Source organism: Bombus bifarius, unplaced genomic scaffold, assembly GCF_011952205.1.
Source record: "Bombus bifarius isolate JDL3187 unplaced genomic scaffold, Bbif_JDL3187 scf7180000008325, whole genome shotgun sequence".
NCBI classification, from domain to species: Eukaryota; Metazoa; Arthropoda; class Insecta; order Hymenoptera; family Apidae; genus Bombus; species Bombus bifarius.
Window position 1 is genome coordinate 293,155 of NW_022884593.1, and position 23,033 is coordinate 316,187.

General features: G+C 34.0%; 3 protein-coding genes and 1 long non-coding RNA gene across 6 annotated transcripts; 3 read left to right on the forward strand and 1 right to left on the reverse strand.

Moving 5' to 3' along the window:
• Positions 1 to 942: 942 nt before the first annotated feature.
• On the forward strand, positions 943 to 2,964 carry LOC117212604 (chitinase domain-containing protein 1). Of its 2 annotated transcripts, none has more exons than XM_033457531.1 (7): positions 943 to 1,198; positions 1,276 to 1,422; positions 1,555 to 1,735; positions 1,820 to 1,929; positions 2,002 to 2,156; positions 2,281 to 2,610; positions 2,680 to 2,964. In XM_033457531.1, exons 1-7 carry the CDS (start codon positions 1,082 to 1,084, stop codon positions 2,831 to 2,833), a joined length of 1,194 nt encoding a protein of 397 aa, XP_033313422.1. In that variant the 5' UTR covers positions 943 to 1,081; the 3' UTR covers positions 2,834 to 2,964. The 2 variants fall into 2 exon arrangements, with proteins under 2 accessions (XP_033313422.1, XP_033313423.1); XM_033457532.1 differs by having other exon boundaries at positions 945 to 1,198; positions 2,692 to 2,935.
• On the reverse strand, positions 2,905 to 6,335 carry LOC117212605 (estradiol 17-beta-dehydrogenase 11). Of its 2 annotated transcripts, XM_033457533.1 has the most exons (8): positions 6,158 to 6,335; positions 4,171 to 4,415; positions 3,975 to 4,099; positions 3,789 to 3,899; positions 3,557 to 3,718; positions 3,403 to 3,485; positions 3,215 to 3,331; positions 2,905 to 3,139 (listed from the first exon to the last, which is right to left on the reverse strand). In XM_033457533.1, the coding sequence occupies exons 2-8, from the start codon at positions 4,406 to 4,408 to the stop codon at positions 2,992 to 2,994; spliced, it is 984 nt and encodes a 327-aa protein (XP_033313424.1). In that variant the 5' UTR covers positions 4,409 to 4,415; positions 6,158 to 6,335; the 3' UTR covers positions 2,905 to 2,991. The 2 variants fall into 2 exon arrangements, with proteins under 2 accessions (XP_033313424.1, XP_033313425.1); XM_033457534.1 differs by lacking the exon at positions 6,158 to 6,335 and having other exon boundaries at positions 4,171 to 4,716.
• Positions 6,336 to 7,802: 1,467 nt separating this feature from the next.
• On the forward strand, positions 7,803 to 8,304 carry LOC117212606. Its single transcript, XR_004488497.1, has 2 exons — positions 7,803 to 7,894; positions 8,190 to 8,304. It is a non-coding gene; the product is annotated as an uncharacterized LOC117212606 (long non-coding RNA).
• A 2,871-nt stretch (positions 8,305 to 11,175) lies between these two features.
• LOC117212590 (estradiol 17-beta-dehydrogenase 11-like) lies at positions 11,176 to 22,870 on the forward strand. The gene is made up of 8 exons (XM_033457505.1): positions 11,176 to 11,291; positions 13,178 to 13,635; positions 19,356 to 19,480; positions 19,768 to 19,878; positions 21,757 to 21,918; positions 22,009 to 22,091; positions 22,182 to 22,298; positions 22,469 to 22,870. The coding sequence occupies exons 2-8, from the start codon at positions 13,407 to 13,409 to the stop codon at positions 22,662 to 22,664; spliced, it is 1,023 nt and encodes a 340-aa protein (XP_033313396.1). The 5' UTR covers positions 11,176 to 11,291; positions 13,178 to 13,406; the 3' UTR covers positions 22,665 to 22,870.
• The last annotated feature ends 163 nt before the right edge of the window (positions 22,871 to 23,033 follow it).

Here is a 23,033-nt window from a genome sequence, read left to right on the forward strand (position 1 = left end):
CTGCATTTTTTAAGTATGGAAACGAAAAATGAAAATGCCTTTGTGTCAAATGAAAAGGCTCACTATCAGTACTTCTACTTTCTGATGTACATTCATGTGTTCTACCTGAGTTGTATTTTTGTAAAATTTGTTTTATTAAATATAAATGAAATTTACTAAAATATGAGTTTCTTGCAATTACATAGTTCTATAAGATAAATGTATTATGCACAGTTAATATATTACTAACGGAATGTGTAATTGCTGAATTAACATTTAATTACGTCTGATTGAAATAAGATCTGCCGGAATTATGATCGATAAAATTTCCCGAGCGCCTATAGGCGCCTTTCGTGTCAGTAAACCGATCTTGGTTAAGCACCTGTAGGTGCTTACAGTACCATAAGAGCAATATTTTTAAGCGCCTTTAGGCGCCAATAGTAGTCAAAGGGCTATACACGATATAACTTTTTAGGTTTAACATTAGATTTACTTTCCTTGCAATAATGTTTTTGTTATAATGAAACCTAAATTTCATTTTAATAATAATTTCAACAGTTGATAGACTGCGAATAAAATGTGACATGGTGTATCTGCTTTGCACGTGTGTTTGTTTACAAAAATAATAAAAATAGAAAAGTAAATTAATTTTACAGACAAGATTTGACATCCTGGCTAATTTACGATCCACGACTTTGATACATCATACTTTTTTTAAAAAGTAAAACTTATTAATTCTTCTAATCTTAATCTAAGTTAAAATTTTATATATATTAAGATTGGAAACTTAATACAGAAATGCTTAAAATAGATTGCTTACGAGCAACACCTTTGCTTTCAAAGTACCCAGCGACTGCCTTTTGTTTACATGCTTACATTAAAACAATGCTCTCTGATGCTAGCATCGAACAACTTCAACACTTGGCTGCGTGGTGCAGCACATGTACCGTAGAACAACTAGAACAATATGCGTGAGCACTCTCATTTCTCCACGGATGTCAGTATGAGCAAAATAATTTAAATGATGTTCTACGTATCATTCACGTATTCTAAGTAGAAATAATTTATGTTCTCAATAAGTTCATGCTAAAATATAATTATTATGAATGTTTTTACATTAATAATTAGCGTATTGTTATTTATTGAATTATCAAATTGTACGTTGTCACCACCCAAAGATAGAAATAACAAGAAAAGTAAAGGAAAAATTGAAATTAAGGTAGAGAAAAAAATATTATAAGAATTTTACGGACTGTGTATTTGTGGTCTAATTTTATACATATTGGCATTGTACAGAAAGGTCCCGTGGGACAAGATGTATTTAGCCGAGTCTTAGTGGTAAAAAACCCTAAGACACATGATATTATTCGAGAATCGGGATTTTATTTTTCTAATACAACTCGTAGACGATTCACAGGAGAAGTTTTAGGATATATTACACCGGTAAGTTTGTTAATTTTTGTGGTACAGATATAATATACTTTATATGTAAATTTTAATAATAGATTTTGACAATACATAAAATAAGTGTATCGATGAAAATATGTGTTTTCCTTATATATGTGTTTTCCTTAGTGGAATAATAATGGAATTGAGGTTTCCAAAATATTTCATGGAAAATTTACAATGGTATCGCCAGTATGGTTGGCATTTCCAGAAGGCAACGCATCGACATATAAATTATCAACCCATGATGTTCAGAAGAAATGGCTGAAGGAGATGAAAGCAACAAATAATGAAAATCATCATGTAAAAAGTATGCCAACTTTCCAATATAATATATAATCCACGTTTCTTTTAAATAAACATACATATGTAAATTCATAATTATATTTTATAGTTTTACCAAGAGTATTGTTTGAACATTGGTCAGTCAGTGATATTGTTGGATTATATAGTGATACGCATAAACAAACTACACTAATTTCAGCACTTGTGGATACAGCGAAGGTACCCATAAAAACATATATGTTACATTAAATGTTATCGGTAACGTGTAACAGTTATGGTACAATGTCTCAGAATTTCCACTTTGACGGGTACGTATTGGAGATATGGAACCAGTTCGTATTAACAGGTGTAGATACACAGATTGTTGTAGCATTGATCCAGTTTATTGCTCATCAATTGAAGAACAATAATTTGGATACAATTTTAGCAGTGCCACCTTCAAGAGGGTAACTCCTGTTATATTACGCTTATTATAAGCAGATTATAGAATATTTAAGTTCAAAAGCCACAAGACATTATAAAAAAGAATATCACGACACTGTATATGTTATTTATTGTTCAATTTTTCAGCCCAAATGTGCAATTATTTAACAAAGATCAATTTGATCAATTATCGCCATATTTAAAAGCATTCTCTTTAATGACTTATGACTATTCAAGTATTCAACGACCTGGTCCTAATAGCCCACTTGATTGGGCGAGGGAATGTGTAGAATTATTAGTACCTGAGATGGGCCCTAAAAGGGCTCAAATATTGTTAGGTCTTAATCTATATGGATACAATTACACACCTGAAGGTGGGGGAGCCATCCTGGGTTCAGATTACCTGAAAATTCTCGAATCCTTTAAGGGGAAAATTCAATGGGACGATAACAGCAAAGAACACTTTTTTGAATCAAAGTAAGATATAGGATCATAAGAGAATTTATAGTTTAGGTGAAACTGATTCGGTATAAGATAAAATTTAGGGATGTATTTCAGGTCATCAGGGGGCAGTGGAATTATCTTTTATCCCACATTATATTCTATTTTACATCGACTGGATCTTGCAGCAGAGTTGGGTACAGGTATATCTATATGGGAACTTGGTCAGGGGTTACATTATTTTTACGATTTATTGTGAACTTGTTTTACATTATATTACAAATATACGTGACATTTAAAAATTAAAGAAAGTCACCGAAAATAATTTACAAATAAATATTCAGACTTGGTATTAATGAATGAAATTCATGTCATGCTAATCTCTACTTAACACAAATACGGTTGAATTTCTATATATTAATGTACAGTTTCTTTGAGCATTATCGCAACGTTATTGTTATTCTTCAATGCTTGTATTTCCCCCCTTCCTTTGAACATCATCATAGACTGTGGTCCTTGTATGATATGATACATTAATGCCCAGCATAATTTTGCTGGCAATAAGCTTTTAAAGAAATAATATTATAATCAATTTTTTATACAAGTTTAGTTAGGTATAGAGAAAATTCGAACGATTTACCATTTCAGTGGCAGGAGGTATCTAACTGATCCAGGTAATACAATGATTACTTGATTTAATAATATTCCAGATACAACTTCTTGCGCAACATACTCAGGTTCTAACATTGGCATCAGTCTATAAATTATAAATTTATTATAGATTTATTAAATCATAAAAGTTACGGTTTTATGGAGCCTATTGCATACCTTGGCTTTACCCCGTGAAACATACCCGTATTTATAAAATAGGGGCAAACTAAAGTGGTGTGAATTCCGTCGTACTCGTGAGCCTAGGAACATTGCAAAATACTTATGTATAAAAGAGACTAACAAAGGATAATTATAAGACAAGTCTTCTTACTTTCAGTTCAGTGAAGAGACTCTCATGGTAACCGATAGCCGCAAATTTAGTCGCCGAATAATCAGTACAATTATAGGTCCCTAGAAGTCCTGCCACGCTTGCTACAGTTACAATATGACCGTGATTATTTTTCATCATATCCCTCATGAATGCTTTGGTAATCTGTTGAATGTAAATATTGTTTGAATTGGCTTTATTCATTTTTAATTTAGCATCGTTCATTTTAACTTACCCAATAGTGGGATAGAATGTTCACTTTGTAAGTACGTATAATCTCGTCATCTGGTAATTCCCAAAGCGTTTTTCCATATACGTAACCTGCATTATTTATTAATAATGTTACCTAAATATCAAATCATGATAGATAAATTATAATTTATTGTTTATTATTTATTATTTATTTAGCAATTTTACTTACCGAGCCAACTTCGATCTGCACTATCTTTGCCATTCTGTAAACTTCTTCCCTACTGGTGATGTCGCAATAGTAACCCCAACATTTTCCTCCACTGCGTCTAATCTCTTGGACTGTATCCTTAAGTCCTGAACGTTCATGAAGACATAAATAATTAATATTTTTCTCTTTTTTAATATTAAAGAATATTACGACTTACCAGTTTTATTAATATCCCAGATAACAACGTGTGTTCCAAGATTTGCCAGTTTAATTGCAATCAATCGTCCAATTCCTCCCGCACCTCCCGTTATTAGGGCGATCTCACCTTTCACAGACTTCACGCGATAACGTCGCGGAATAAACGTCAAAATAATAGCTTCGCTTATGTAAATAATCGCCATCCCCGTAAAAAGTAGAAGGTCGTATATTACGATGGTCCATTCCGGTAGCTGCATTTATATTCTTGAACCACAAGAGATATTGCTAATTTAATCCTTTAGTCTTCAAATTTTAATGCTTTTGTTTTAACAAACAAAAAGATGTTCAATGCTTTAAAGGAAAGATTGAAACGAAAAATTCGAAGAGGTTGTGGCAATATGCAGGTAGTTGCATTTTTCGATAATTTGGCTGAACCAATAGAAGTCAACTCAAAATCAGTCAGAATCAAGTTATTTTTTAAACGTGCTATAAATTGATAGTCAATTAATATTCGTAGTAACAAACTTTTGCATTTTTGAATATGAAACCTATACTATCTTTCTTTCGCTTCCAATAAATAATATTGAATATCACGGCTGCTTCCTTATTATTGCAAATTCTTCACCTGTTAACGATACAAAAAAAAAAAAAAAAATACGATTGGACTGAAATTGTCTAAAAAGAAAAGAAAAAAAAAAATAGAGTGGGACTAAATCCATTATAAGAAACAAATCAAAATTATTGAAGAATCTGTTTTTCCATACATATAATCCGGAATGCTTTAGAAAGTAATTACATTACCCAAACTGGACATTCACCAAATAATTACGACATAAAGTATGCAATGTTTCTTCATTCCCCGGATCTAAATAGCTCTTTCAACATTAATTGCAGTTCACGCTACGTATTCAAGTCTTATTGCATCCATGATTCACCTTTTTCCAAAGTATTGCGTGTTCGCTTTTTAACCACCGTTGGACGCTCAATAAAGGACCGATTCTTTTGCTTATTCTCCGCTTCTATGAGAAGTAGAAATTGCTGGTTTAATAAGATTCAATAATGGATAGAAATGCGCATTACGGTATTCCTACGCGAGTAGTGGAAGCAAGCCGATTTGCGGTTACTGGTGTTGTTAACTCCGGTCAATGCACCAACCGCGCGAGCAAACGCTTCCTTAACGGGGACCAAGCAAGGATGTATCATTTATACAATTTATTCTATGATCGTCGGACACTTCTGGTTGAATATTTATCGGATTGATTATTCGCAGAGAGGAATCATTTTGCCTGAGTCGTGAATATAAAAAGTGCATCAAACGATCGGCTTCCCGCATTTCCGGTTCTTTTTCTCTTCTTTCTTTTATATCAATTTTAATTTATAAAATTGATGTTATGTTACAATTGAAAAATTTTGTTTGCATGTTTGGACGATTTTGTACGAATAAAAGGTAGCAAAGCTTCGATTCTCTGTTATCGTTGATTTAAAAAAAGGTTTATTTCGTGTGGCGGCGTTGAAACCGTTACTATTTGATCAAATCTACGGTTGACTAACTGGGCAAAAGCTAACTTTGACGAATATGGAAACTTAAGTGTAAGAAATATACGTATACATATTAGGAAACATTGAGAAAAGAAACACGCAACTTTGGGCTTTTAGGATTTTGATTCAAACTTTAAGAGAATCAGTTAATTTAATTTTATATGATAAAATGAAAAATATCACTTATAGATTATAAACTACTACGTAAGTACGTTGTTTTTTTAATAATTGTTACGTTTGTTAAGTTTGATTTTACACTCTCCTTTCCCAACACTTTTGATCGCCATTTTATCACGGAAGCAATTATCCTTTTTATCTATTTTAGTATAAAATTTATTTATATTTATTTTAGTCCATTTTATCTTCAATAAAAAATGACTTTCCACTTTTCCACTATGTTACGGACGAATCGTTTAATTTAAAGTAACGCGCGAAACGGACTTTTGAAACGGTTACTATCTCTTTACCTTTTGAACACACTTTCTGAGATTGTTGCCTTTCTTAGATGCGAGAAACGGTGCAAAGATACGTGGATTCGAAAAATTATATTTTACTTTATCTATCCACCTCTGTGTCAATTGATCGACTGGTGTTCACTGACTAAATTGCAAGACCCGCGATGCTTTGCGTGACTTTAAACTGTGCTCAGTCACGTAGTCAGAAACCCTCTTGGAAGGTATTGTAAGAGTGTTTCTTTATTCCCCACCTACACAGTCCCCGTCCTCGTATCGTACCATTGCATTTAAATCACTGATTTGACTACTGATTCACAGTTTTGTAAAGAAATATTTTTTAGATTTCTCTGTTGATGTGTTTTTTCATATACCGTATAATATATATACCATATATAATACCAATATACGTGGGCTTTATTAAATATAAATACATACGATTTGTTGTGAAAATATGTAGTCCAAAAGATAAATTCAGACAGTGAAGAATCAGATAATAACGAAGGAAATGATGAGATTGAAGCTGAAGTAGCGCCAAAAGAACCCACTTCCTATACACTACTGGATTTACTATAGTATAGTATCTCACGAGATGAATATGCTATAGATCCCTAATACCGTAGAAAAAGCCTGCGCTGGGTTTTATGGTGAAAGTTCCTCTCTCTTCCTGTCTTTTTATCTATCCTATCATTTTATACCGCGTTAGCACGCGGTTGACTGCATTGGCTATATGTGTATGTACATATATAGAGCATGAAGGGTATAGAAAGAAAATTGCAAAAATTGTAATCTCCATTTAGGAAAATGATGAACCAAGGGATTTGTTGTTACTCTTGCATACCTTCACATTCAATTCAATTGCAATGCTTAATTCCTTAATATAAATTTTTAATTCGTTGAAAAAATATTTAGATTCAAAGAGAATAGTTAAAGAAAGTAGTTATCCTAATTAATATCTTTTTCTTTATTTCTTAACATCGATATTATTATCGTTTATTTTGCAATGGTCTTCGTTAATATTTTGCCCTCTTTAGTTGAAATGTCCTATTTACCACACCTAAAGGAAATTTAAATTTTATCATTTTCTTTGTAACATCTTTTGATTTTTCTTCATTGAATTTAAAATATTTAATTATTATTTTATGACAGCCTGTGTAATATATAATTTTACTTAAAAGATAAAATACACGTGGAACTTGAAATATTTCAATGTACATATGTTGAAATCTGAAAAAATACCAGATAAGACATTTTAATTAAGGAAGGCAGTGTTGTCCCACCTGTCTCTATAGAAATAATTACTTGCTATATTTTTAATTTCAGTATTCCGAATTCTTCCCTCCTTTGCTACCATCAAAGTTGCAAGAGGACAATACATGTATTACGGGAAATTACCGGAGATCATTGATTTGCAATCCATCAGACTGTGTTATTCTTCTTCGGGTAGAAAGTTACGAGATTCAAGTGAATCTTCGAATTACGTGCATGAAATGTAGATGGAGCATTATAATACTCCAGCTTACACAATCGAAACGATTTATTTCGTTTTTCGACCATACACGTATGTACGCACACTGGAAAATGTACGTTCGTCTGTACTTGAAGATAATTCGCGTACATGTACTTACACGCGTGATTGTAATTCGAATTACAGAGAGAATCCAGTTCACACGAATGAGTTTCGTAGCATAAGCGTAGGAAGATAGCAAAACTTATCGAATGCCGGGTGAAAGGACGTCACTCCAGATCTAGGTCAGTAGTACTTCTTTCTACAAAAGACGAAAAAAGTAGAGAAATGGAAACGTTATTAACGATCCGTGCTTATAGAACACGAAGGAGGAAAAATTCCGTAATTTACATTTTTTACACTTTTGACTCCTACTGTTTCAGGATACAAGATACTCTAAAACTATCATTTTCGATGCAAATCGCGTATCTCATATTATCATATCGCTTGATTATTAAAATTTTGCTCTTTGAAAAAATACTTTCGTCAAAAAACCTTCGTCAGTTTCGATCATAGCAAGGGATAAATCACATGTTGCAGAGAAACAAGTGTGGAACAATGCCAGATCAGCGCTGCCACTTCATTACCCATGCAACCTGTTGATCCTCGTAATGAGTCGTACATGAATTAATGAATAAATGAAAGGTAAACAACACTACGAGCTATTGTACACTTTTATTGTTTCCTTTGGAGCAGACAGGACATACTAAATTTTCTTTTATCGCTTATGGCGCTCAAGGATTGGCGCACGTGCGATGAAAACACGAATATGCCTCATAAAAGTAATCCTACAAAGCGTACTTCATAGTACGAAATGTAGCCTGTAATACCTATGTATTCTGAAAAAAGATAATATTTTTTTGTTTTTTTTTTTTTATTGTTTTCTTTTCGAAAAATATTTGGTAATTTATAATTGTTTTACGAAATTAAACTTCATTACAAATTAAACCTACCAAGTTTCCGATACAGAAACACCATCTATGGGCGAGTATCTCTATCTCAAATGTATCTACCGACGCGACGCAAACTCAAAGACTTGATAACCCTCTGTACAAAATATGTACTTACATGTGTATATACATATGCAAATTGCTAAATTTCTAATCGATTTTTCAAAATTGACGGTACACTCATTTTAATTTTTAAATTAAAGATGAAAATTCACAATCTACAAAATTAGTGTATTTAGATTATAAATCATTTAAATTATTCATACAATAGAATGCATATACAGTGAAATATATATAAAAGCATACAGAGTCAAAAAGTGGTTCCAAAGTCCTAACATCTGTACGTTTTCATATTTGCCTATTTAGTAATTATCTAGAGAAGCAAACGACAACTTGGACAACGATTATCAAGATCCTTTCTACTCAAATATGTATCTCGAATGTTAACGGTTTCGCTCACTCCTAAAACATACTTTAGCTGTCTATTTGTTCCAAATTACAAAATAAAAATGGTGAGTATTTTACTATCTTTGTTTTCTACAAATAATCATTTCTTTTCTTAAAGAAATCTTAAAGTTAAAAAAAAAAATTTTTTTTAATCGAATTGTGATATTGTAATTACTTCATATCATCAAAAATGGTATTTCAAGGAGTTAAGGTGGAATGTATCTGAACTAAGAAGATAAATGCCAAAAAGTTAATTGGTTTATTTTTAGATTACTAAAACGTGCTCAAAATAAGATAATAAAAATATGAGTAATATAATAATTATTATTAACGTCACGGGATTTGTTAAGAGGGGGCGGTTTTCTTGGAAAGATCATTACGAAAACTCGGTGCTAATGATCTTTTACTTCTTCCCTTCCCCACACTTTAACGTCACAAAAATTTTTCGAGCGATCAACATCGTTAACAATCAATTATTGATTTAATGCGAAATGTTTTGACAAGAACTTCCGAATTATTCGGAATCGGTCACTTTCACCTGCCGCTCTTCTCGAGCTTCGTGAAACAACCTGTAGTTTTGCTAAATCGCCAAGAGAAAGATATCTTGTATTTCAAGTTCAATGGTTATACGGTGGAATGTAACTTTCCATTTCATCGTAAATTTACAAAATAATTAGGCAGCCTTTTAGTTTATTAGAAATTTTCAAACATATATGTACTCATCGTAAGGAAAAGGGTAAAATTAAAAATAATCTTATTTCTTCGCTACGATTAGTAATTTTTCTTTTTAAAATGAAACATTCATATATGGATATTATCAATGTTGTGTTTATACGAAACGATATCTCTTGACGCAGATAAATCAAAATTCTGTTTCAGACTTAGCCACGCTATCGATATCAAGGAGAACAGAGTAAACATTGTTCGATTCGAATTTCCATAGCAATAGTATTTCTGTTCTAACGTTCCAAATAATAGTCAGCTATAATTGTAATAATCAGATATAATTTCTGGGCCTAGAGTTCCCATCATTTTTACTCGCGCAATCAATATTGGTCTTCCTTCTCAGATAAAACATCTGCTACCTGAACATTATTTTTACTTCTCGAATATCAACTGGATCACCTTGGCATGATAAACTGGTATCTCTTAGTATCCATCGTGTGTACAACGACAATGAAAGCTGATATATAGCAACATATAGCTAGGCATAGAGAATATTCGTACACAAAAATTCATTTGTTCATCGCCTTATTTCCTTCAAGAGGCTGCTCTCTCCTTCGGTCAAGTCTCGTTACTGCGACGCGACGCCTTAACCGAAGGAAATGCGCCGGTGGATCAACGAACGTTTTGTATCGAGGTACCGTTGTATCGGTGTATCAGTTGGTAAATTGCGCGAACAACGAGCCATGATGAAACCGAACGATGTCACGAAGCTATCAATGATTACGTTATAACGGATCCATGTGAGAATCTGCAGAGATTAAGGGTTTGAATTTCTTCAGATGTCAGCTATGCATGATACGATTACATAATATTTTACGCGACAAAAAGCAAAAGAAGTTGTCATGAAATATTTCTTTGACAAAACTTGGAAGTTACTTGTACTATAATGAAATGAATCGAGTTTCTTTTTGGGAATCTTGGAAGGTAAAGGAAGCGATTTGGATGAGGATAACGGGTTTTCGTGACGAAGGAACGAAGGAGAAACCGGAGTAACAAGTAAAATCATTGCTTCTTACATCTGTGCACTTTATTTACCAATGAATTTACAAAGTACAGTAGTAAATTTTACATTGAAATATTTTGCAAAAGTCTACCTTAAACCTATGTATATCTTTTTTTCTATTTATTTGGGATTCACCATACGGTCTACGTAACAAAATGGTCACTATACCAATTATTGTATAAATAAATAATAATTTATAATTATACTTATAATATATCGTCATTCTATTAAGAAATATTCATTGTGTTAAAAAATCCGTTCTAGATCAACGACAACCGATCTAAACGCCCAAAGGAAAGAAAGATAACACACAAAAGATAATTGATTGATGCACGTGCAATTACCACGCTTATATTAATGCTTGTTACTTATGTATCTCGGCTGATGCTCGCAGTCTGCTGCTGGAGATCGTCGAGGGGGTAAAGGCGTACCGAAGCCACCGTTTTATTCAGTAGACCGACGACCGTAGTGCCGGTGAGACGAGTATCTCTCGTTCAGTGGGCGACTTTCGCATAGGTACGTACTTTCGTACCTTACTGGCACGTTCCCTCCTCGTTTCACCCGTGTTTCGCCTGTTTTCGTTTGCGAACGCGAATGGCTCCGCAACGCCAGAAGAGATCCACGTTCCGATAGTAAGATCCTTTTTATCTAATCTACACATTGTTAATCGATCGTGTATATTTTATAAATTTTACAAGAGGAATCGTCTGAATCGAGGAATATCTCTTTTCATTTTTATCTTCATTTATTCGTTAAGATATATCACAAGTCACGAGGAATTTCTTGGTATAAGAACTCTATAAATATCGAGGCGTAACGATAAGGAAGACTTACAGCTTACAACGACCGCAAATTGAATTCATGTATTAACGATACTCGATAGCTTCTCGCAAGCGGACAGTTTTGAAAGTAGCCCTCCGATTTCTCGAATCGAGTTTCGCTAGATCCTTCGAAAAGTGTCAGTGTCGTTGTTATTTTGTCTTCTTCGTCTCTTTTCTTCCCGCGATATCTGATAATAAACACCATTTGTGTATTTTTGATGTAGCTCGAAATTCGCTTTTAATTTATTAAATTTTTCAAAAAACGATGATCGAGAATGCCCGATGTAACTATCGAAGTATCATTCAGTTGTAAACTAGATCGAATAATTGAAGGAAATTAGATCGACATAAAAAGCTTCGTGTGCACGATTATTATTATGGTTTCGTTGTACCTCGTTGATGCTGTGTTCTGACACACGAAACGTGACACAGAAATTCGCTGATGGTTTAAATCATCAATGTAGCTTTTTATATTAGTTAGAACATTACCATTTAATTTTGTATAAATTAGAACATGGTCGTTTAATTTTGTAGACGTAAAATATTGTCATAAATAACGTGCAAGAATGTCGAATAATATCAAGTGATATATGTATCGAGTAATAGCGAGAAAATAATAACGTATTACATAATTAATATTACGCGCGAAAAATTTAAGATTTATTTTCGACAAGTTAAAAAGTACTTTTTGTTCTGTTTCCTGATTTTTAAGATTTATGCTTGTAATGTTTATACGTAATACGTGTTATGTTCTTTCTCTTTCATCGATTCGAACAAGTACATAGATACTATACCACGAAACGAATTCGGGTAACAGTTATAACGTTTAATCTTCGTTTTCATCCGTTTCATTTCGTACACACAAAAAAATCATTTTATTCGTGATGGTTTTGTAGCTGAAAGTAACCGAAAAATTACGAGCTTTCCGTGAGTGGAATACATGGCTGAAAATCGAAAGTGAATTTCGCGTCTCATTAGAAAGTGAATCGATGCTGGATATTCGTGGTTCGTCGTAACATCAACTACCGGAAAAATCGTGAATTGCGTTGGTAGAAGTTGTATAGCGTAATAGGAAAGCGAACGGAAATATTCTGTTCTGAAACGTTCAAGGAAACGAAGTATTAATTTCGTTAAAAAGAACAAAGTTCAGGTAACGTCCCAAATCTTTGCGCTATTATTCTCGTCTTCGGACGTCCTATTTCCTAAGAGAATAAAAAGAAAGTGATACGAAATTTTGGAGAAAGCGTAAACTAGTTTCTATACCACTAGAGTAGCTAACGGAGCTGGTCGATGAACTTGCAAATATCATTTCTTTACATTTATTTTTCATTCCTCGATCGATTAGAACACGAAATTGTGTACATTCATCGGAATATTCGTATTACGTTATTAACTATTTGTTCGTTTAAAATCCTTTTTATATGTTCGGTAATCATCAAATATAACGAATCGCATAATGACAGAAAAAAATACAATATTCGATAAATATAATATATCGTTATATATTATTGATCTCGCTCGTACGACCAACCTTAAGTCCTTAATTTGTTATTTCATAGTGGTAATAATTATGTTTTCCAGACAAATCCAGAGCATTAGATACGGTGTTTACTCCGGCATTATCCAGTTTTTAGTCGTAGTTCCAGCAACGGTTTTTCTGCTGGCAATTAATACATTCTTCGAACTGCGACAAGCTATGACATCCTGATCGTTCGACGTCTTCGAATCATAGAAGAGTTGCGTGTATATAAAACGTTGAAGCAAGTCCAAACAGTTGAAACATTTGGCCAAAAAAAAAAAGGTGTCGATCATGTCTCTTCTCGCCGACGTCGCAAACGTGATCGGTTTCCTGATCCTCACGGTAGGATTCATCATCAAGAATACCATCAGATTATTTATCCCGGAGAAGTATAAGATGAAGAGTATAGCTGGAGAGATTGCTTTGGTGACTGGGGGTGGTGGCGTCTTGGGAAGGCTTGTCACTCTCAGGCTAGCTAATCTGGGCGCCATCGTTGTCATCTGGGACGTTAATAAGGCTGGTAAGTACCCGTTTCGAAATTAATAAATTTGATTAGAGAATTAAGCTGTTTTTGTGACTATCGAATTTTAAGGTTGAATTAATTAAGAACAGTTTCAGCGGGGACAGGGATTATTACTGGAATTTCAAATTGGAAAAATAAATTCTCAAACAAATACCTGGCGATGAGACAGATCGCGTAGCGATGCTAGAAATAGACAGTGACATAAAACAGAAAACTATCTAACTACACCAATCCGTTTAAGACACAGATTTCAACGAGCTATCACCGGCAAGCATGAGACTAACTTAACGTGACATAACTGCTTCCTTAACAACGTCTATTATGCAATCTTAACATAACGTAGATTCTTGATAATATATTCTTCGAGGGTCGTAGGCAGTCGTATATTCATAATCTAATTCTCAACCATCAATAACCTTTAATACGATATTATATACGATTCGTCTCGCTTTTTTGTATGTTGCATTTGAAATTTGTCAATGAATTACGATCTTATCGCATCTTTAAAATTCATAAATGCAATAATCCTAAAGGGCACCAATCATCCTCGCCTGAAAGAAGCAAACATTTGTTTTGTATAGTTATTCTCGTATAAAACGATGTTTTTCAAGAATTTTCATCAAGCACTTTTTCTATTATCTTATTTTTCATAAATTTCTTAACGGATTTGAAACAATAGACGAAAAGGTTTCAAGAGATCTATATATTCGTGTCTACCTATATATCTTTCATGACAATTAAACGAAACGTGGTCGTTTCGGGTCATCGAAATCGAAAGTGTTCGATCCACGAACGAACTATCCACCAAGTGTTTAGGCCTTGACTAGAATACGAAGGCCACCTTCTTGATGTCGACGAGATAATTATAGTCGCGCATTACACGAACCACGCTCGTCTCTTGATGATCATCTAAATTTCAAGGTCGTTCGAAGCGTGCCTGGACTTCTAACGCGAATCAATCGAACCGAACACACGGTGCTTAATTTCCAAACGTCACGTTACGTCCTTGCTTTCATCCCGGTTGGAATATAAAAATCGTGGAGAACTATCGGTTTTGTCCTTCCCATTTGTCTTTCCGATTATGATGATTATGATTTATTCATTGTTGAATTTTTACACAATAGACACGACTCCCTTCTTACTCTTGCATTTTTACTTTATGTCTTTTTACTATTAGCTCCATGCTTTTTATTTCTTTGTTCTTTTTTAATTTTTTTATCTGTTCGTTCTTAAAATAGTTAAAAGTTTAAAAAGTTTGGCTGTAACGATGGATACTGTGAATAAGTCCTAACTTGGAAAAGAAACTGGACAACCTGAGAGAATAATCATTGTGGTGTGAAATCTAAATTACAATAATTAAGGGCAAAATATATAGTGTATATTAGATAACCTTGGTATACATTCGCCAATCAGATGTTACCCTCGTTACATTATTTGTGGAATCATGATTAGAAACATTCAGAATACAGAACATTTTTTTGCTTATGTAATGATTTACTTACTTATGTGAAGTTTGGGAACTGAAAAGGATTGAGTCATCCGAGTTACGAGTTCCTATCTCGTTTAAAACGAGATTACAATTATGATAAGATACGTTCCAGAGCTCTCGATGTGAAACACTTTCTATTTTCCACGAAGCCATCCAAATTAAATTCTACATTTCAAAGTTGCAGAAATTAAATTCATGATCGTGTTGGCCTTATAAAATCTATATACAGCGCTATTACCTATTTTTCTTGCTTCCGGTATAAGCAACTATTAATCGACAATGTATAACAATTATTTACACGATAAGCGTTAAAATAAACAATACTTATGCACGTGAATTATCACGACACTTATTATATTATTAGGTTTTTAGTTCCCAGCCTCAATTATTCTTCTTAATTATCCTTTATTATTATAATTAATAATTACTTGTTAATTGTGCCATGTTAAGTTGAATTGAATGAAAATTATAAGTAATAGCACAAAATTTCTTGTTTCCATTCGTATATGCGCGTGATAATTCTTTATAATTTTTAATTTAACATATTTATTTCCGGTAAAACTGGGCTCACATTTTAGTGTTTTATTGTTTCTTTAGGTAAACATCAGACATGTATTTCTATTATTGGTAATTAATCAAAAAATAATTATACTCACAAACTACAAGTATTCGATCTTAGAAGGATTAGCTTACAAATGGAAAATATATAAAAATTAGGGAAAAATTTTCATAATATGAGAACTTATAAATAAATGGATAATCCGAAGAATATCGTATATAAATCTCGATAAATAACAAATCTAAACATCCGATTTTAAAAATTAATACAAGCAATTCAATACAAAATGACAGAACGAAAATTCTCTTGTGCAATAATCATACTTAACATTATTATATTCTGACGATGACTACAGAATACGGAACAACCTTTTGAAATTCGGCCGTGTTAATGATCTCGAATCAATGATGTGACGTATCTTCGGCTGATTTTCATCGTTCACTGTCTCCATAAAATTTCATAGATCTTGAGTGAACCAATGTGAATCATAATCCTCCGTGTCTTCGCCTTCTTTTCTTAAAACCTAGGTGACGAATACTTCAGCTAATACCTGAGGTAAACTATACCTGAAATAAATAAGTTCGGTTGTAGTGTCTTTTACATGACTTACAGATTAACAAACGATTGAATTATTTAATAAAAATTACGATAGAGAAATCTTGCTTCGATTCTATTTGAAAATTGCATTATAAATAAATGGAATAACTTGGAAAATAATCATGTTATTATATAATATTTACCATACATCTTATAATATATAATACATCATACAGTATAACATGTTACTTATCCCAACAACACTACATGGTTTTCATGCAATACATTGGATGGGGTTGCTCCATCAGCAACTCAAATGAATTTTTTTGTACGCGCAGACTAAACACGCAGATCGGTCAAGCGGTCAAGCGGTCAAGTACAATCTACACGTGAAGAATTACATGCGCGATCTCTGCACGTTCGGGTAAAAAGGTGATGTCACCGCGTCTAAAGGCAAGAAAGCCAGGCGTACCTCTGCCCACGCCATAAATACACGCTCAGATCAGGGTACAAGAAAAGTGAAGCATTGAGCGTCGTGAGATCTACATGCACGACGATTTGGCGATGCGCGTGCAAGTAATCGTGACTATTGTAGCATAGTTAGTCGTAGTCGTAGAAGTAACTCTAACTGTGGCGTTATTTGCATTTTAAAGTAAGTTTTATTAGTGACTAAATGTTATTTGCTTTTAACATAAAACTAGTATTGATTTTTACGCACGTACCTGGTAATACCACCTCAGAGTTATGGAAGAAATTGCGGCAACAAATTATCTTTTGATGAAAAGAAGAAACTTGTAATAACGTATTTGCATACTCTGAGTATGACTAATTAGAAATTGTCCTACTTGTTTGGATGTTGGAACACTGCATTCGTTTACAAATATTTTTGATTATATTTATCATTTGATTCGATTCAGCTTTATCGATATCTAAAAATATAATATTTTTAAGTAGATACTTCCGAAGTATCATTTGCAATGAATGGCATCCGCAGTCATTACATGCGCAGTCTTTTAAACGCGAAGATAAACGTCGAAAAATGAGAAATCATGAATTGTACTTTGAAGTTGTTGATCAAACAGATCGCAAGGAAACAAGAAAGAGCAATATAACGCGACACTTAAGGCCTGGGCGAACTGGTTGATTGTTGAAAAAATATGAAATTTTATGCTACCACTACGGTATTCTCCCGTACAGGTTCTCTTGGCTGTTCCTTTGGATTCGTTCACCCGCTCATGATTTCTACATCGGTGCCCACTTTTCTCCAATAGACACCGCCGCGGTTTTGTAATCACATTGAGCGTGGCTCAATCGAACGTGATTTCAATCTCTATCCGCGAATAACTAGGGAACCGATCGGATTTTTGATTCGGTAGACTTTGCCGAGAAAACGGAACAATCGTATGGGATGTAATATAAACTAGAAACAGGATATTCCTTGTGTTGCAATTATCTTTCATATTCTACGTGAGCACGCGTACCACTTAGTCAAGAAGCGAAACAACTGCCTCTCCACGCGTTTCGACTTTCTACCCGCGAAAAGCTGCTCTTTCGATTAGGCAAACAATCCACTGCTATGTCCAGATTTTTTAAACTTATTGAGAAATAAAAGAAAGTTAAATTACACTGTCAACGCTAAGTATTAGGCTATCTGCTGATGTTTATCATAAATGGAATGTTTCTAAATGCATTTATTTCCTAATTATTTAATCGTTTGGTTGAAAATTGTAGTGGTCCAAGTCTAATTCACTCGCTACGTTAGTCTAAATAATAAATTGTGTTATTACCTTTCATGAAATATTGAAACGTTTATCATAAATAATTCGTTATATATTTTCCTGGAGAAGCATAATGGAAAAGTGCCATTCTGGAATAAACTCGAATATGCAGTTTAAAATGTAAGATATTAAACAATGTAAAAGGTTAGTCTTCCAGAGTAGATATCCCAGTATTTATGATCGATAGCGTAGATGAATTTTCTCTTTAGTTTCGTAATGTTAACTGTTAATGACATTATTTACACCACAGTTTATTTAAACTTACATTTTGTGAATTTACACCGTGGCATATATCACGAACAAGTTATTAATAAAGTTGAATTATCTAAATCTTGAAATCTGGAAAGGATCTAGAAAGACCCAGACACGATATTAACCAATGACAACAGGTGTTCTGCCGGGCGACCTAGTATTTCCTAGTTTCTCGCTGTTAGCGAATATTTCAGCGCGCGATAGCGGCAATTACAAATCTTCTGAATCTTCGTAAGCTTTGCCAGGATAAAGAATGTAGTAAGTGATTTCATTTGCATGAAATACCATATTATGAAACAAGTGAAAAGAAACAGTAATCGAGGGACTGCTGCTTGATAAGCGTATCCTTGTGTATGTTGACCTTACTCGTCTGCTCTGATGACTTGTTATGGAGATAGAGAAATAGTCGAACTTTATAAGCTTTCTGAAAACTTTTTATACATCAAGATTGGAGCATTCAAAATATGTTGTGATATTGTAAATCGCATCAGGTAGTTTGTGTACAGTTATGTAAGCGCTTGTTTACTAAGATGACATTATATCTTTTATCGCATTTTATCATTGTTTAAGTTGAACCATACTACACAGGACAATATGTAAAAAGTCTTACTGAAAATATTCTAATATAAACAACGTTGAAAAGTGCAGTAGAGCCATAATTATTATTCGAACTGACCATAATGCTGTTCGAATTTTTCGATAATCGAATAATTTTGTATTAATGAAGAAATGAGAAATAATTATTTAGTTTGAACTATTTCATGAATATTAATATGAAACGAGAATGTAAAGTTTCGAGTAAAAATGTAACAATTTCTTTCAGTTTCTCTTCTTGTTTTCTGACCCTCCTTGCAAAGAACAACTCTGTCTAACTATTTTCTTATATTCTAATCGAGGTTCCACTGTACTATTGTTATTTCATATAATCATCTTCAAATTTCCCATAGATACATAAAGATCTGTAGTCTAGTTCTAACGATTCTTTGATACAATTTTCATCTTAATCAGTAACATTGAATTTCTGATTTTGAGAACACAGCCCTTATGGAAAGTTTACTGTCGTCCATTTAATTTATTAACGGGATTCCTTTCGTATTTTCAGGTATCGAGGAGACTGTCAAACTGGTGAAATCCGCAGGTGGTATCTGTTATGGTTATGTTTGCGACCTATGCGATCGGGAGGATATTTACAAGAAAGCAGAGCAAGTCAAGAAAGAAGTTGGAAAGGTGAGAATTGCTTAATCGATGCAATAATTGAAGATCGTTAACGCAATGTCATTCAATTTGAAAACACGTTCCAAGACTTTGGAAAATCTTTAAAAACCTCTTAACCAGAACATTAATATGCGATGGTTATTGTACTGTATAATTTTTATTTAAAGGAAATAAAGTATTCCGAAATTGCTATTACTGCGTTTTCGCGATATTTTTATGACATAAATCACTCGGTTTCATAACCTGTTTCGTAACCATAATCGAATTATGACAATTGATTACATATGTAAACCTTACAGGTAACCATTCTGATAAACAATGCAGGTATAGGAAATGGCTATAGACTTTTGGACACGCCGGACAACCTTATTATTCGAACAATGGAAGTTAACGTAATGAGTCACTTTTGGGTATGTTTTCATCTTAACTTTATTATCTTCGATTTCAATTCTCCTCTCGTAATTTATCACGCGATAAAACAGAAGCGTTGGAAATTACGAAATTATAATGAGGTTTTCATCTGTGCAGAAGCTTATCCTACGAATTTATGATTAACCAAGCAATTAAAGCAATACACGTGGAACCGGTATTTTTAATTTATTGATAGGCTATGCACGTGTTGTATTAATTTCTATGGAAGATCCGACTCTGAAAACGAACGTGGCACTTCACAAAATTTTCTCACTCTTCTCGTATGTGGCTTTTGTATGATCGGATTTCGTAACAGATCCATCGGTTTAAACTCAAAGACAATTCTCCCTTTCGCAGCGTAAAGCCCGAGTGAGAGGCATTCCTAGGCCCGATATTCCCTCCGTTTAGAAGTATTGCCGTGGGTCAGGTGAGAAAACCGGTCGGATAGATGCAGCCAGTCGGCCGTGCAGTTCCAGTATACTCGTGTCTCAGAGTTGCGACACACGAGGAGTATGCTTGCCAAATGCGTAGACAGCATCGAGTTCTCCAATGCGAACTCCCATTGACGTAATTCTCGAGCACACTGTCGAAAAAGCAATTATGTTTATCACATTCTTGTTCCATTCGACTATTCGACCATAATCGTCGAAGATGATGTCTTCGAATCCTAAACATTTTCTTCGACAAAGTTATGACGACATTGTCCGTCATAGACTGTCTTAAGAATAGCTCTTTCTTTCCAGCAAAATAAATATCGGTGATTTCGCGAATCACCGGAGATTGGCCGACGTAACAAGGTACAGAGTGAAAGTTCAGGGGGACACCATCCATGTCGAGACATCATCGACTTACACGAACGTTCGGCCGATAGAAGAGCTAGCCGATTCGGAGCACGGAGAAAATTATAGCGCGGCCGGTCGAAGAATACCGATTTTATGAGCCGCGTTTCGTCATCAGCTCGTTCCAATGGGGATATCCATCTTGATGTTCGCTTGATAATAATAAGACAAAAAAGAAAGGATAACAGAGGGACAAGGTTTGTCAACCGCGTTGTTCGAGACATCTCGAAGTCCTTTTCTTCAAACCTCGGATGTAATCACATCTTCAGCCTCGACTGCAAAATTTCGACGCGTACTTGCGCTTCGAATTACCACACATTTCACAATTTCGTCGATTCATTGGCATAACGAAATGCTTCCTTCTATAAGACACGAGGAATTACATATAAACTCCGCGTATACGTGATTCTCAAGAACCTTGCCTCGATACCCCAATTTTGTTATGCGCGGATTACGCGCCGACCGTTCTACTTTCGAAAGTGATGAACAGAGGAAGAACAACGGAAGAAAAATAGATTAACGACTAAGGAAGTAGGTTAACAGCATTGTAAAGAGCACAAGCCAATGAGTCTCTTGTTATATCCGATGTCACGGCCATATCCCCGAGAAGTACCGTCAATTATTGTTCTCCAAGCTGCCGCTCCCAACGTTCGCAATTCGATTAGCTGGATTCTCTATCTCTTTGCTCATTCTGTAAAGTAGTCAGAGTGTATTTACAAATTACAGTTTGTCTTACAATTATATTTGCTTGTGTCAGCAGCATGTAAAATTACAAGCAAACATTGCATGTTTCTGTAAATGTAACTGAATATATTTGGCACTCGTATACTTTATTATCATTGAGATAAACTTTTTTATTCTTCTAAGAAAATAGAGGGACCCATACTGTTAAAGATAATGAGACAATCGTACAATTTAGCGTTAGGATATTTTAATGTTTCGTAATAAATCAATTTAATATTAACAGACATATGAATGCATAGATATAAATTTAAGGCAATTAGAGATGATAATAATTTTTTTCTTCTCTTTCTCAAGACAACAAAGGCGTTCTTGCCTTCGATGATAGAAGATAACAGAGGTCATATTGTGAGCATTGCAAGTATGGCTGGACATATAGGAGTGTCACATTTGGTGAGTTATTGCACCTCAAAATTCGCGGCGATTGGATTCGACGAAGCTCTTCATATGGAGCTAGTTGTAAGTTTATTACCTTTTTTACATCAATGGCATTGCTTTCTTTCAATTAATTTTAACAAATATGCCATTATTTTCTTTCTTTGTTTATAGGCTGAAGGATATAACATTAATAGCACAGTGGTATGCCCATTTTTCATTCGAAGCACCGGCATGTTTGATAACGTTTCAACAAGGTATAATCTTTTTTTCCTGTATCCACATACATAAATAAAAATGTACTAGTAAAACATTTAATTTCGTATATCTGTCCCCGCATTTTTTAGATATTTGCCGAGGCTCACTCCGAACGACGTGGCGGATCGAATCATCTCCGCTATACGATGCAACGAAAAAGTTGCTATAGTACCTGGTTATCTTTGCATTTTGCTCATTCTGAAATGGTAAATAATTCAATAGAAATATGAAGCTAAAAAGTTTCATGAGAGAAAGCTAAGAGAAAAAGATAAATGATAAAAAATAAGAAAATAAAAAAAGTAAAAATATCTTTTTCGTCACTTTGACGTCTAATAGACTTTTCGTCTAATAGACTAATTTATATTGCGATTTTTAGGGCATTTCCGTGGGAATGTGCGGGCATGCTGGTACGAGGTTTACTTTTAAATAAGATTCACCCATCAGACTCATCATCTCCTCCTGCCAAGAAAGAAGAAGAAATTATTCCTACTATGTTGCCCAAAGATCCGGACACCACAGTTATTCATCAACAATTGACCAGACGTATTTCCAGTTCCGAAAGGAAACCATAATTATTTGATCATCTGAAAAAGTTTCATATCGAAAGAACAAATGACGCGTATGTGGAAGTCATGGAACATTTGTAATAAATATAAGATAATAACCATGTTATTGCAACGGTGAAAAACCCATTTTGTACAAGTTTTAATGTACAATCAAAATAGCTTGTTTCCAAGGCGAGTCGTTCTTTCGCAAAATTAAAATAAGTTTCGCGAAACGAGAAAGTTGTAGAATTACCATTTCCCAAAGACACGGCTTCAAGTCTTGTAGAATAACGAAGTGAATTGAAGTGAAGATTTTTAAGAGATACACCGAGACTTTCATGAATTTCTCTATTTATAATTGTAAGTGTATTGTGTTTTTCGGAAAATACTGCACAA